Here is a 13878-nt window from a genome sequence, read left to right as displayed (position 1 = left end):
TGTACCAATATAAAGTCTAAAATACCAACAAAACTATTGATACTTTTGTATCATACATACATATGTTAGTACATATTTAAGAGAGACTTTTTTATTTTATTTTTTTTAAACAGGAAGTAATAATATAATTAAATAATAGCTCTACGGCATCTACAATAATAAAGATCTGTAAATCACAGATTTAGAGAAAATATCATTACTTTTACAATTAAAATCATAACAAATTTGCATATATATTTGGCATAGCTCATACTCCACCGCTTCAAGCTTAACGCGAGCAATGATTTTCGATGTCTTTGCATCTTTCCAAGTTGAGACCTTCGCAATCCACGCTGATATTTTAATCAACCAGTTGTGACAAATTCCAGACCCATAGGAGTCCAATCACCTTCCCAATTATTATACGAACTCTAAAAATAAAATTCTCGTCCATGAATGAGAATCAAAATCCCAGAAAATTGGGAAAAAACCAGAAAATTTGGACTGACTCTCACAAATGGAGAGAATAAAACAAAACGTAAAACAAAACAAAAAAACTTAAAGAAAAAGGGTATTTCACTCCATATTTAAGATAGAATTGCAGCCCAAATTTAATTCAATATCTAAATCAAATCGGATGCATGCCTTATTTGGGCTTATAAGGGTTCAATTTATATTTATAAGTATAGTATTTTACAAGAGAAATTTGAAGTTTATAGGCAACTAAAGGCACGTTCACATTTACTTTACTGAACTAAACTGAGCTAAATTTAATTGATAAAGGAGCTAAATTGAATATTATATGAGAGAAGGAAATTAAGAGCTGAAGTGAATTGATTGGAGCTGAAATGAACTGAACTAAACTGAAATTAAGTTGAAGTGAACAGGCCCTAAGAACAGAGTTTTGGTGATTTAATTAATATTATTTTTTGGATTGGATCAAATCTACGTAGCTCTTGATTAAATTTGAAGAAAATTTAGTTTGTATAGACTCAAAATCCAAAGGTCGGATTTTATTTTATATTGAATCATACTTGATTACATGAGCAAAACACAAATTAAAAATCAACATTTCACCCCTACCCGGCTACCACTAATGATTTTGATTAGTTATCGCATTCTCAAAGTGGAGTTATCACTATGGATTTTATATTACCGGTTAACAAGTCACCGTTCAGATTTCACCTAAACGCCAATTTAAAACTGGAAAACTATAAACAAACTACGAATACGCTGCTTGGAAAGTTGGAATCTTGATGGTAGTGGTACACTTTGGATTAATATACATTAAGAATGGTTTTGGTCCTTTTGGAGTTATGAAAGTTACATAATTCCTTCCTCAGTTCTTTTTTTACTTGACCCGCTTTAACTTTTATACTATTCACCGCTCCTTCTTTGACCGTCTTTTGTGAATAATTTGTAAGGAAAAATATATTCATGTTAGATATTTTTGAATTCGTTTCAAGAAGTACTATCATAATATATAACTTTTATAATTTTTAATTATGGAGAATTAAAGTTATTAATCGTTGAAGTTTTGCATTGACAAGTATGAAAAGAAACAGGTCAAGTAAAAAAGTACAGAGGAAGTACTAATTTATACCTCTACTAGATGAAACCCGTGCGATGCACGATTTGTTAGTATTTTTTTAAAAAAATATTTTTCATACATTATGTGATTTTTGTTATTATATTAGCTTTAAAATATTAGATAAAATTCCTAATCTCAAAAGATAATATTTTATATTTAATTAATTTAAACTTTAGTATCTCATTTGTCAATTTTGCTTACATGGCATTTTAATTATTTAATTATAAAAGATTTTAATAATCTCCTATTTAATTGGTTACTACTAAAATTTATAATCCTAGATAGCACACTAAGAAAATTATATCCTATGTGGCTCTCTAAAAACTCGGCAAAATTTATATATATATTGTTTATTCACTTGTATAGTCATACCATATTGACCTTTAACTTACGGAGTAATCGTCACTTTGACACTATACACAATATTACATACTTTTGTTCACTTTGATCATTATGAGTTATTAATATATAAAAAGAAATCATATTCCTATTGGATCTTATTAAATACAATATGATGTGTCAAAATATACGAGTAATATTTTACAATTTTCACTGATTGACAGTTAATGTTATTAAGTGTAGATGACAAATATGAACAACCTAACTAGAACAACTAAGAAAATAGTACAGTACAAAATTACAATAATATCAGGTAAACATAAACGAAGTACTCTGTATTAATACCAAACAGAATCCTTGAGTACAAAAGAGTCGTTGTAATTTTCCATCAAACGCCCATGTGATAAATCACTTCAATTGACTTTCCAAAAGATTAGTTTTAAGAGAATGATAATACACTAACGAAGACCAATAACCATTTTGCTAAGAAATTTGATGTCGTAAAGTCGTATGAACACAAGTTTATTCTACATAAATAAACACCTGTAGAAAATACCTATCTATTAAGTTAAGCTAACACTAAATTCCTACATAATCAAGGATTAACAAACCGCCGTCGTGAATTGCAAGTGTGAATATCACACAAGGTTATACAAGATGTGACAAACAGAAGAGATGATTTCGGGCAGTCACAATAATTTATATATGGCCAGTAGTAATTAGTAGCATCTCATTGTTGCCAATCATCTAGGTTTCCTGTTCTTGGCTTCTAAGTTTAACCGTCGTGCATAGATTCATTGTGATCAGCTGATCCATTCCTATTGTCTCCTTGGTAAGACGAGTATGTGGTACCTGAAGTGTGGTAACCTTGGCCCCCGTAATTGTCCTGCATTCCTGTATTCGAAAAGTGTACGGTAGAAGCTGGTGGACCGCTGATTATGTACTCTGATTTTTGTTTCTTTGGCTTCTGTTCGTGCTGGTTTCCAGCTAAGAAACTTCCTACCACAATCTGAAGGCAACAGAAAATAATTTGAAGATACTGCTGGTTAGTAGTGGCCCAAATAATGGTAGGATCCTCTAAAGGAGACAATATAAATGCAAACCCTAGCCAAAAGAAAAGAACTGGAGGTAATGTAGATGTGGAACATGGAAGTACGAAGGTGGATTGGATGATGAACTTGGTGGTGACCGTGATGATTATGAAAATAAAAATATTGGATAGCAGTAACGTAAGCTTGTTTAGCGTAACAAAATAACATCATTTGGCATTACCAGGCTGAATTGTGCAAGAACTCACGTTTCCGAACTTTATTTAGGTGTCGATCACTAATAACCTCTGCTCCCTATGTATGTCTATTATATTGGCAAAGTTGCTGAAGCAACATATGTAATATTGAAAAAGTATATACTTCATATGAAGGAAGATAAGGATGGAAAATACCTGCACAGGACTAGCAGCAACGAGCAAACCAGCTACACCACCACCTACAACACGACCATCTGGGCTTGCCAACGAAACACTCATCCCTCCTGATCTGTTCCTTATCCCACCACTCTCAGAAGGCATGAACGAGCCAGTTAAAGAAAGTATCTCAAAACGGCCCTGTTGAGACACAAAAGGTAACAAAAAGTCTTCAAGAGTTGGCCCAGGAGTATAAAGTTCCAGCATGTAATAAAGTTGACATGCTGAGATCCTTTGGAATATCAATTTATATACTTCACAGTAAATTTAGGATAACAATAGTCCATAAAGTAATCATGCAATTAATTAGCATCATCAATTGATTGCTAGTACAGTGGATCATTATTTGCTGTGAGGAAAAAGTGTATAGCTGAACTATTATAAGATTTTATCATTTAAGGTTTTAAAAATTTAAGAGAATGCTATGAGTTTTTCTTAATAGCAGATAATGATCCAGTATACAAGGCATGAACTAGGAGAAGAACATGAACTAAATTCAGAAAGAAAATAACATGAACTAAATTCAGAAAGAACATAACATAGAACATTAAAAATGAGCCTTGATTCATTTTTCGCTTTACAAGGAGTGACGTTCGCCACATATATTTGGCTAGCAATCCTTTTGAGCTTTGACAAAGTGGCTAGCCCTTTTGAGCTTTGACTAAGCTTTTAAAGGTTTTTTTAATAAGCCGAAGCTCAGAACAGAACAGTTGGCATAATATCATGACCAGAAAGATTCATTTTGTTGAGGTGCGCAAATATTTTAGGCAAAGTTGCTGAACAAAACATTTTACAAAACAGACAGATAAAGAGTGAGAGATCACTACATGTATAATACATACAATAAAATATGCATTGTAAAAGACTAAAAGTGATTTGGGAAAAGCTTCAAAAGTAGCATGTGACATTAGATGTTGCCAGATCATTGAAAAGGAAATAGTAGAATCTCTTTGCATAAATTTACAGTTATGGATATAGATGTAGCACCTCATATGTCAATGTACCACCAGAAGAGTCAGGCTGCCGAAGTGTTACACTGGAAATTACGCCAATTGCAGATAAAATACATATAGCTCGAGGACCTTGCTGAGAAAATGATATAACCTTCATAGTAACATCCTGAAACAATCAGAGACACGTAGTGTTAGTAACACAAGTGACATAAAAAAATGGTGCACACAGTTCACTTTCATATCTTTAATCTAGGTAAATGAGAGTCTACACAAGCCAAAATAGAGCTTGTTCAAACTTTGCAAAGCCAGCACTATCTACATGATGCTGAAGTAGAAAGTGTTTTTTCAGGTAAGTCACAAGTAAGCATTGTTGTAGTAGTGGTACTTTTAACACTTCAAAAAGGTATATGTAGTTTAAGCCTTAACAAAACTGATCAGCACAATGCATCGTTACCTCCAACCACCACCACCACCTTAGCCACAGAAAACTAAAAAAAATGATTCATATGCCTAATATCATTCTTTTCATGCTTCCTAGTGATACTTAAGGACCACAACATAAAGAATATTTGATAATTAACCAGAGAAAGGAGCTATGTGCACCCTCACCACACTTTGACAAGTGTCAACTCGTCTCTTTCCTCTTTTATTAAAAAGATGTGGACAGTTGTCAAACAGTAAAGCTGGGGTTGCAACTAACTTCAGATATTTTAGTTTGGTGCTAATTGATTAAAATTTGTACTCTGGCAGTGAGGCTGCTAAGCCAGATCAAATGGATAAAGCACAACTACAAAAGAAAGCATTACAGCATAATAGCATGATCTTCTATTACTCACCTCACCAGCATTGACTGTAATGATATGAGGTGTGAAATTAGCACCAACTGAGCAAGATACCCATTCACCTGCAACCAAAAACATTTACTTTTATTAAACTTGTAAATCCTTAAGCACCTCTCAAAGTAAACAGGGCAACCAGCACTTATCAATTAGCTCAGATGCTCTTCAGTCAACTATCACAGTTTCTAAGCACCTCAACTTTTTATCCAAACAAAAAAGTCGTGTCCACCATAGCCTGCTCCCCTCCCCTTAATTAAAAAAAATGAAAGAAGGATACCTTATTGTGATTCTCGAAATGAACAATCAGTCCAACCCACAAGACCCATACATATAAAGATTACAAAAACTTACAATAACCATTTTGCAAATTGTAAGTATGTGGTTCCTTTCATCTCTCAAATAAATTCTTTCACCCGGTTATCCAAAGTCCGTCACATCATACCAAGTGTACAAACAAGCAAAGAACAGGATAATTTAGATACCTATAACCACGAAGCTCTAAAGGCGACGTGGGGCTAAACAACAGCCTAAGGCATACGGAAACACACAACAGCAAGCAACAAAAAGAAATGCACAAACAGTATATTCACCACCCCATTCATACCGTCATACCAAGTGGCAAAGGCAAAGCGAAGATAAGACACCCAATAAAGGTCATACATACCGATAAACTAAGCTACATATCCAGAAAGAAACCATTCAAAAATCTGAAAACAACCTCTGCTACCCCCCCTTCTTTATAAATCAACCATCTGTGCATAGACAGGTCACCTGACTAAGTTTAGGTTTTATGCAGAATCAGCAAACTTAGACTTTATCAAACCAATCATTGCAAGTAACCTTCCCACAACACTAACACCTCTTTTTATTCTTCTCCAACATTAAAGTTCTCACCCACATACACACGTCCTACAATCTCATCTATATCTTCTGGAAGATTCCAAACCTAGGACAACTAACTACCCTCAGTCCAACTAAAAAGGTCACTAACGCTTCCTTTCCGGTTGACCCATTTAAACCCACCACCCCCCCTTAAAGATCTTATTTAGGGTGCATATATACAGAGGTCCCACTTCAATTCATTCCCACCCAATAACATAACCCATCTCAAAAATTTCATAAAAACCCTCATCAATCCCACAAAACCGGAATTTGATACATCGATTTCAAGAGTTAGTGACCCTCACACCGCGATTAACCTGTTATGAAATCGGCCTATCACGGTCAACCAAACATTTTCTCGCAAAAATCCAGGACACCACATGTACTAATCCTACCACAAAATTCAGATCTAATAAATCATATGACCTCCCCCACAAAATATCAAAACCCTCCAGCTCAAAAAGTCAGAAACACTACTCACTCCATCACATGCATAATTACAAACCCATCATCCAAATAAAACAAAATTAACTTCAAAAATAAAAAATAAACTTATTTTTCAACATCAACAGTTTATCTAACTCATACATACCACTATTCTCAGACTCAAACTTAGGCTGAGCTGCTTGAGTGTGCTGGTGTTGCTTGACATTAGCCGAGGCGGCTTTCGCCTTCGGCGCTTTGCTCACTGGTCGCTTCTCGGCTGAGAAATCGATAACGTTGGCGGCAGCCGAGGCCGGGGCTGAAGTTGATATGGGTTTTGCTGAAAGAGCGACTGTTACAGCACCATCAGGTACATATTTTCTTGGTCTTCCTCTTTTCTTCTTCGACCCCGGATGCACCTCCGTCAGCGCCACCGGAGACGGCGATGATCCGGCGACCGGAGTATCGCCGGAGTTATTTTCAATCCTAGGAGCTATTTGATAATCTGTTGGAGCATCTGACCCCACTACTGTTACTCCACTATTACTTCCTCCTTCCTTTGCTTCCATTTCATTTACTAATTTTTTTACAGAAAATTAATTTTGAAAAATGAATTTGAAGAAATTTTTTATTTCCTTTTTTAAGAACTGCCCATTAAGTTTTTTTTTTTTTTTTGAATTTTTTCAGCAAATTAGAAATAAAACCCAGCTCTACCAAAAAAATAAAAAATTGAAAAGGCAAAAGGTGGGTTGTAAATTGTTTGATTTGAGTAGAAGCTAAGCTTGTTTAGTAATTAAAAAAATGGATTTATGGAAATAAAACATGGGTTTAATTTCCACCATTAAAGAGTAAAGAAGCAAGGTCTGAAAGGAGCTGAGTGTATTTTTATTTTTATTTTCCAGAAAAAATTTGGAAAATAATTTTGGGTATTTTGAAGAAGGGGAAGAAGAAATATTTGGGAATTTTTGGTATGATGAAATAATTAGGTCTAATTTTGGTTGAGGTAAACTGGGTTTTATTGGTGAGAGATTAAAAGACATTGTTTTAAAAAAAAAATATTGTCGGAATTGTGATTATTAATTAATAAAATAAATAAAAGGAAATATATTAATTATTGCATATTGATCATTATAAATGTAAAATAAATATTATATTAATTTGGCATAAAATAAAGAAAGAGATATGCGTTTTAGTTAAGGAAATGGGTTGGTGTCCGGAAATAAAAATAAAATAATTTTTGGTAAAGTTAAATTAGGTTGCCAACGCAAAAGGACATTTCTTGAGAGATAAGGATAAATATAAAGCGGATCCACAAGTAAAGAACTTTAAATAGTAGTAATTGATTATGACAAAAATCAATTACTGATTTTATAATTAATTGGTACTCAATATTAATTAAAAATTCATGTATATAGTCTAGGGAAAAAAATGTATTGTATATGAATATATGATACTCTGTACCCTGTATCTTAATTATCCTATACTCTATAAAAGCTATTGTTAGAAAATATTTGTCTCATTTTATTGAAAATATGTACTCAATATAAATTAAAAACTCTCACAAGAAAAGATATGATGAAAATTTACTTAATTTTATTTTAAGAACTCTACTTCTTGTAAGAAAAGAAGTAATCACTTGTATTTCTACAAATACTCTTTTTTTTTTTACGGTAAGAAGAAGGGTCCTATCGGATCGGAACCTCTCACAGGTTCAAACCGACCCGGATTAGCGGGCTAAACAATTTGAAAGTGGGGGGATGGGTAAGGGAATCCCCACCCCAAAATTGTCGCTTGCTTAGTTTGGTCTACAAATACCTTATATTGGTCATGGAAATTATTTTTTTTGAGGAATCCCAAGTTAATCTTTGGGATAAACAAAATTGTTTATCACATGGTATTTTTATAAATAAATCAACAATTTTATCCGGCTATTATCATTGTAGGCCTTTTTTTAAGGTAAAAGTTATTGATTAATTTACAAAAATGTCATGTGATATACAAAATTTGTTAATCTCAAAGATCAACTTGTATTTACCCCTTTTTAGCATACTATCAAAGACTAAGGGCATGTTCACTTCAGCTTAATTTCACTTCAGTTCAGTTCAGGTCCAATCAGCTAAGTTTAGCTCCTAATTTCCCTCTCTCATAAACTATTCATTTCAGGTCAACTCAGTTCATTTCAATACAGTCCAGTTCAGTTCCAATCAGTTTAGTTCAGTTCAGTATATGTGAACAGACCCTAATTCTTGTCAAGTCTTGTTTAGTTCACCTTATTTTTACTTATTTAAAAAAAAAATCAAATCATATCATCTTTTTATGTGCAATTTTTTTTTTTGTTTGCTAATTACCTTTAATTCCGTAATGAAAAAAATTATGAAAATTACATATTAATAAAATATACACTATTACGAATTTAACAAGACTCCACTTGATATATTTTTTTCCTTATAGATTATTGTACATTTAAGGTCAATGTTTGGTCAAATCAGACAATCAGATCAGACCAGAACAATTCAGATAAGCAAAAATAAAGTGAATCAAACAAGGCCTTAGGGCATGTTCTCATTGACTGAACTCAACTAAACTGAACTGAAATGAATAATTTATAAGAGAAGGAAATTAGGAGTTAAACTGAACTGAACTGGATTTCAACGTATGAGAACAGGCCCTTAGTTGTTACTCCATACAAGTTAGTAATACAAATGTACAACTCGTAGTCTATAGATAAATTGTATACTACCGTACTACGTATGTATATGTGGCTATGTGCACTCTACATACCAAGCTTCAATTATTACAAGATTAAAAAAAAATACATTTAATATTTAACCCAAGTGATTTGAGTTTCTTTGTGTGAAAAAAATAAATCCAATTAGTCTTGAACATATGTGAATGAAAAGTGCGAGTATAAAAATTTACGAGAGGTTAATTTATATTGGCAATATACGTAGTATAACATGTTTTTAATGAGTGCACAATAATGATTTTTTTTTTTTTTTTTTTAAAAAAACGACAATTTACTCAATCCTTTCAACTTAGGTTTTATTCGGCTATTTTCACCAAATGCCACTGAGTAATTTAAAAATTCACTAAATGCCATCGGACTTTTCAGAATTCACCAAATGCCACCCGGTTTTTTAAAAATTCACCGAGTGCCATTATGACCAACGGCCGTTAACTCCGTTAGTCATTAAGGGTTAATCATGACACATGTCATGATATAGTTGGTCAATTTATCTTAATTAATAAAAATTAAAAAAAAAACAAAAAAAAATTAAAAAAAAAAACCAAAAATTCCCAGCCACCTATCCAACAACCACCAAATTTCTGATCAATCGCCGGAAAATTGGCCCTTTGAGGCCAAAGGATAAGAGCTGATTGCTGGCGATGACTTAGTGAATGAAAGAAAGTTCTCGAATCGGGTTCCGACCAAACGCAAAGCCAACGAGTTCAGTCGAACAGCGTAAGGCGATCGAAGTGAGGTTCAATCTTGATTGAAAGGAATGGACGAGCGTAGTAGGCTTAATAGTGAACGCAGACCCCCCTTCTTTTAGATATAAGATCAATGACTAAAAATAAAAAAGAAAAGACAGATGCCGAGAGAAACTGTTAGACTTCTTTATTGCGTTGCGCAAAAAAAGGGGCTTATGTTTTTCAGCTCCATCGCACTGCCGCATAAACAATGGATCCGCTGGGCCCTAATTCCCAAATTCACTTACAAACAGAATCAATGACTCGGGAAAAGCAACTTCGACTCAGGATTCGACCCAGTTGAATCTGCCTCACCTCGAAGATACCCATGTGAGATTAGCTTCTGCAAACAAGAGATTCCAGCATCTGCGATATTAGGGTTCGAAGAAGAAGCAGCTTTGATGAAAGGAGAGAGAATGAGCTCGGAATCTTCTAGAGAATACTCGTGGGTCCCACTATCAACAATCGGACCAGCTGTAACAATGGCGGAAGACGGCGATTCAGGAGAAGAGGATAAAGAATGGAGTTGAGAGGAATTGAGCTTCTCAAGAAGAGATTTGCACTCATGAACAAGCTTCAAATTATTCCACCATGAACCATTTTTGATGATCTTCTCAAGAGAAGGCACCAGAACTTGTTTCAGCCGGGAATCGCCTTCCGAAGAAGCCATTCCCAATTAATCATCGAGATCTGGGTGAAAATGGAGGTTGAATTTGGGAATTAGGGTTCGATTTTCCGTCGATTGACCGGAAAATTGGTGGTTTTTGGATAGGTGGCTGGGAAATTTTGGTTTATTGGTGGTTTTTGGGGTCGGGGTGACTGTGGAGGTGGTGTTTGGGGTCAGGGCGGGCAACGTGGATGGTTTTGGGGGGTCGGCGGTGGGTCAGGTGGGGCGCTAAAGGGTCGCCCGGCTGATTTTTGGTGGTTAAGGTGGTGGCCGGCCGTTTCCCGGCGAGATAAGGGTGGGGCTAGGGTTTGGCAGTGGTGGGGGTGGCTGGGAAAATTTTGGGTTTTTTTTTTATTTTTTGTTTTTTTTTTTAATTTTTATTAATTAAGATAAATTGACCAATTATATCATGACATGTGTCATGATTAACCCTTAATGACTAACGGAGTTAACGGTCGTTGGTCATAATGGCACTCGGTGAATTTTTAAAAAACTGGGTGGCATTTAGTGAATTCTGAAAAGTCCGATGGCATTTGGTGAATTTTTAAATTACTCCGTGGCATTTGGTGAAATAGTCGGATTTTATTCTATTATCACATCTCATAGGTTATAATAATTTTGTGTATATCAAATCATTTGAAGATATTAATAGGATTTATATTATTCGTGGAACTAAATTAGTAAGTTGTGGAATTGCGAATAAGGTCGGGAAAAATGGGCAGGATTATATGAAGCTACTGAGCTTAACAATTAAAATTAACTCGAACAACATTGAAAATTTTTAACTTTTTTTTTTTGGAAAAATGGAATCTAAAAATCCAACCTATGGCCGGTCTGACAATAAAAATCCAACCTTCTATTAATCTCAAAAAAATCCAACCTTTGTACCTCACCTTTTTTGACAGGTCCATTTGACCTTTAACTTGTTAAACTGGTTAAAAAGTTTTTTTTTCTCACTCACTCCTCTCTACACCACCACCACTTCTGCCACCACTTACCCCTCCCAACCCAAACCCTCTTCCTCCTCCTCCACCTCTCTACACCACCACCACCTCTACCAGCACTTAACCCTTTTCCTCCAACCACGAAACTCGGCTAAACCACCCCGACCACCCCAAAACCCCAACCACGAAACTCGGCTAAAAGGCTAATTTGGGTCGGGTTTAGGGTGGGGAGGGGTGGAAACGGGTCAGGGGTTATCGGTTTGTGGTCGGTGGGCGGTGAGGAGGGGTCGGGCTGGTTTGAGAGGGTCGAATAGGGTGTTTGGTGTGGTGGTTAGGGTTTAGATCGTAAGGGGTTTTGGTGGTTGGGGAGGTTGCGGCAAGGGGTGGGGGGTGTGGGGAGATCGCCGAAATCCGACGACCCCGATGGTGAAGCTGGTTGGGGTGGGGGGAAGTTGTCGAGGAGTGGGGGAGGTGGCTGGGGTGGTGCGAGGGCTGGGGGAGGTGGCTGGTGGTTTTTTTTCTGTTATATTTTTTTTTGTTTTTTAATGATTAAAAAAATAATTGACCAATTAATAACTGACACATGGCACATAACTTACAAAAAACGGCCATCAACAGGTAATGGATCTGTTGGAGAAGGTGGGGGGGAAAAGGTTGGATTTTTTTTAGATTAGTGAAAGGTTGGATTTTTATTGTCAGACCGGCTAAAGGTTGGATTTTTAGATTCCAATTTTTTTTTTTACAAATTCAAGTATAAATCCATTTTTAAAAATAAAACTAAAGAAAAAAGGAACAACAACTATTCAATTTGACTTATATTCTAATCTTATTTTACCTGAAATAATTTTGTTTAAAATATATTAATAATGGAATTGTTTGTGGTAACATATTTTGTTTTAAATAATCGGAGAAACAAAAGGATAAAGAAATTTAGCTTTAACTTATCTAAATTAAGGGCCTATTCACATTTAATAAACTGAGTTGAACTGAACTGAACTAAACTAAACTGAGCTGATTGGAGCTAAACTAAACTGAAATGAATATTTTATTAGAGAATGAAATTAGGAACTGGACTCATTGGAGATGAACTAAACTGAAATGAACTGAACTAAAATTAAGCTGAAGTGAACAAACCCTAATTTTGTGTTGTGAATTAGGGTTTGTTCTCTTCAGTTTAATTTCAGTTCAGTTCAATCCTAATATCTTTTGCTCATAAACAATTCAGTGTAGCTCTAATCAGTCAGTTTAGCTCAACTCAGTTCAGTTCAATAAATCAGTATAGGCCCTTATTTAAACTTTTTTTTTTTAAATCAATCAACATAAATTGAATTACATATATCATAAGATAGGATAATAGGTGATAGCTACGTAAAAAAAACATGATGGCATATGCCATATGCGTAGTATTAATGAAAGCTGCCAAAGATGTGTCGTATTGCGTATTAGCCAAATAAAATTTATAGTTCCACCAATACAAATTATTGCAACTAATTTATAAAATGAATTTTATCATTTTCATTTTAAAAGGCGAAGGATGAAGAATTTGATTGTGACTATGTTTGTCTGAGCAATTTTGATAGTTTAATTTGCATGTAGACTTGCTTGCAATTTCTTAAAAAATTACAAATAACTTGCTAATTAGATCCCTTATACTTTTTAAGTTTTTAAAATAGTATGTCCAGTATTAGGCCCCGTTCACTTCACGTGGCCTTATTTTTGCTGAACTGATGAAATTATTTTACAGAAACAAAATTATATTTGCTGGAACTTAAATTATTTTTACTTAACTTATTAAATTAATTTTGCTGAACTGAAATTATTTTTGCTCAATCGGAATTATTTTTACTGATTTTCTATTATAATTCTTCTTTAAGATAACTGAATTTTACTGAATTGAACTTATTTTTACTGAACTGAAATTAATTTTATTGAACTGAACTGAACTTATTTTTACTAAACTGATATTATTTTTATGAAATGTTGCAAAAAACCACCTTTTAAATCTTTTTTTTTTTGCATATAACCACCTTTTACAAATAATGTTGCAAAATACCACCATTTTAAAAAAAAATTGTTGCAAATTACCAATTTTTTTTAGCCAAATTTATCAATTCTTTTACATTGAATTGGTAGTAAGTTGCAACAAAATTTTAAAAAATGGTGATTTTTTGCAACATTTTTTTTAAAAGGTGGTTAAATGCAAAAAAAAAAATTAAAAGGTGGTAGTTTGCAAAATTTTCTTATTTTTACTTAATATTATTTTTTTCAAGGTGAAGTGAACAAGGCATTAGTCTATTAGATAACTAAAAGCAAACTAGCTCCACCAAA

At 34.1% G+C, this 13878-nt stretch overlaps 1 protein-coding gene across 1 annotated transcript; it reads right to left on the bottom strand.

Annotated features, from left to right (window-relative positions):
- Window positions 1-2223: 2223 nt before the first annotated feature.
- Window positions 2224-7545, bottom strand: LOC110702580 (AT-hook motif nuclear-localized protein 1-like). Its single transcript, XM_021880306.1, has 5 exons — window positions 6638-7545; window positions 5161-5228; window positions 4359-4490; window positions 3351-3512; window positions 2224-2918 (listed from the first exon to the last, which is right to left on the bottom strand). The coding sequence occupies exons 1-5, from the start codon at window positions 7035-7037 to the stop codon at window positions 2685-2687; spliced, it is 996 nt and encodes a 331-aa protein (XP_021735998.1). The 5' UTR covers window positions 7038-7545; the 3' UTR covers window positions 2224-2684.
- Between the last annotated feature and the right edge of the window lie 6333 nt (window positions 7546-13878).

This window comes from Chenopodium quinoa, unplaced genomic scaffold, assembly GCF_001683475.1.
Source record: "Chenopodium quinoa cultivar QQ74 unplaced genomic scaffold, ASM168347v1, whole genome shotgun sequence".
Classification (NCBI taxonomy): domain Eukaryota; kingdom Viridiplantae; phylum Streptophyta; class Magnoliopsida; order Caryophyllales; family Amaranthaceae; genus Chenopodium; species Chenopodium quinoa.
This window is presented reverse-complemented; position numbering and strand designations above follow the sequence as displayed.

Coding starts and splice junctions, on each gene's coding strand:
- LOC110702580 (XM_021880306.1), bottom strand. CDS start 7,037: ATGGAAGCAAAGGAAGGAGGAAGTAATAGTGGAGTAACAGTAGTGGGG. Junction 5,229..6,637: donor GTTTGAGTCTGAGAATAGTG/GTATGTATGAGT, acceptor TTTTGGTTGCAG/GTGAATGGGTATCTTGCTCA. Junction 3,513..4,358: donor GTGGTACATTGACATATGAG/GTGCTACATCTA, acceptor GTGTCTCAACAG/GGCCGTTTTGAGATACTTTC.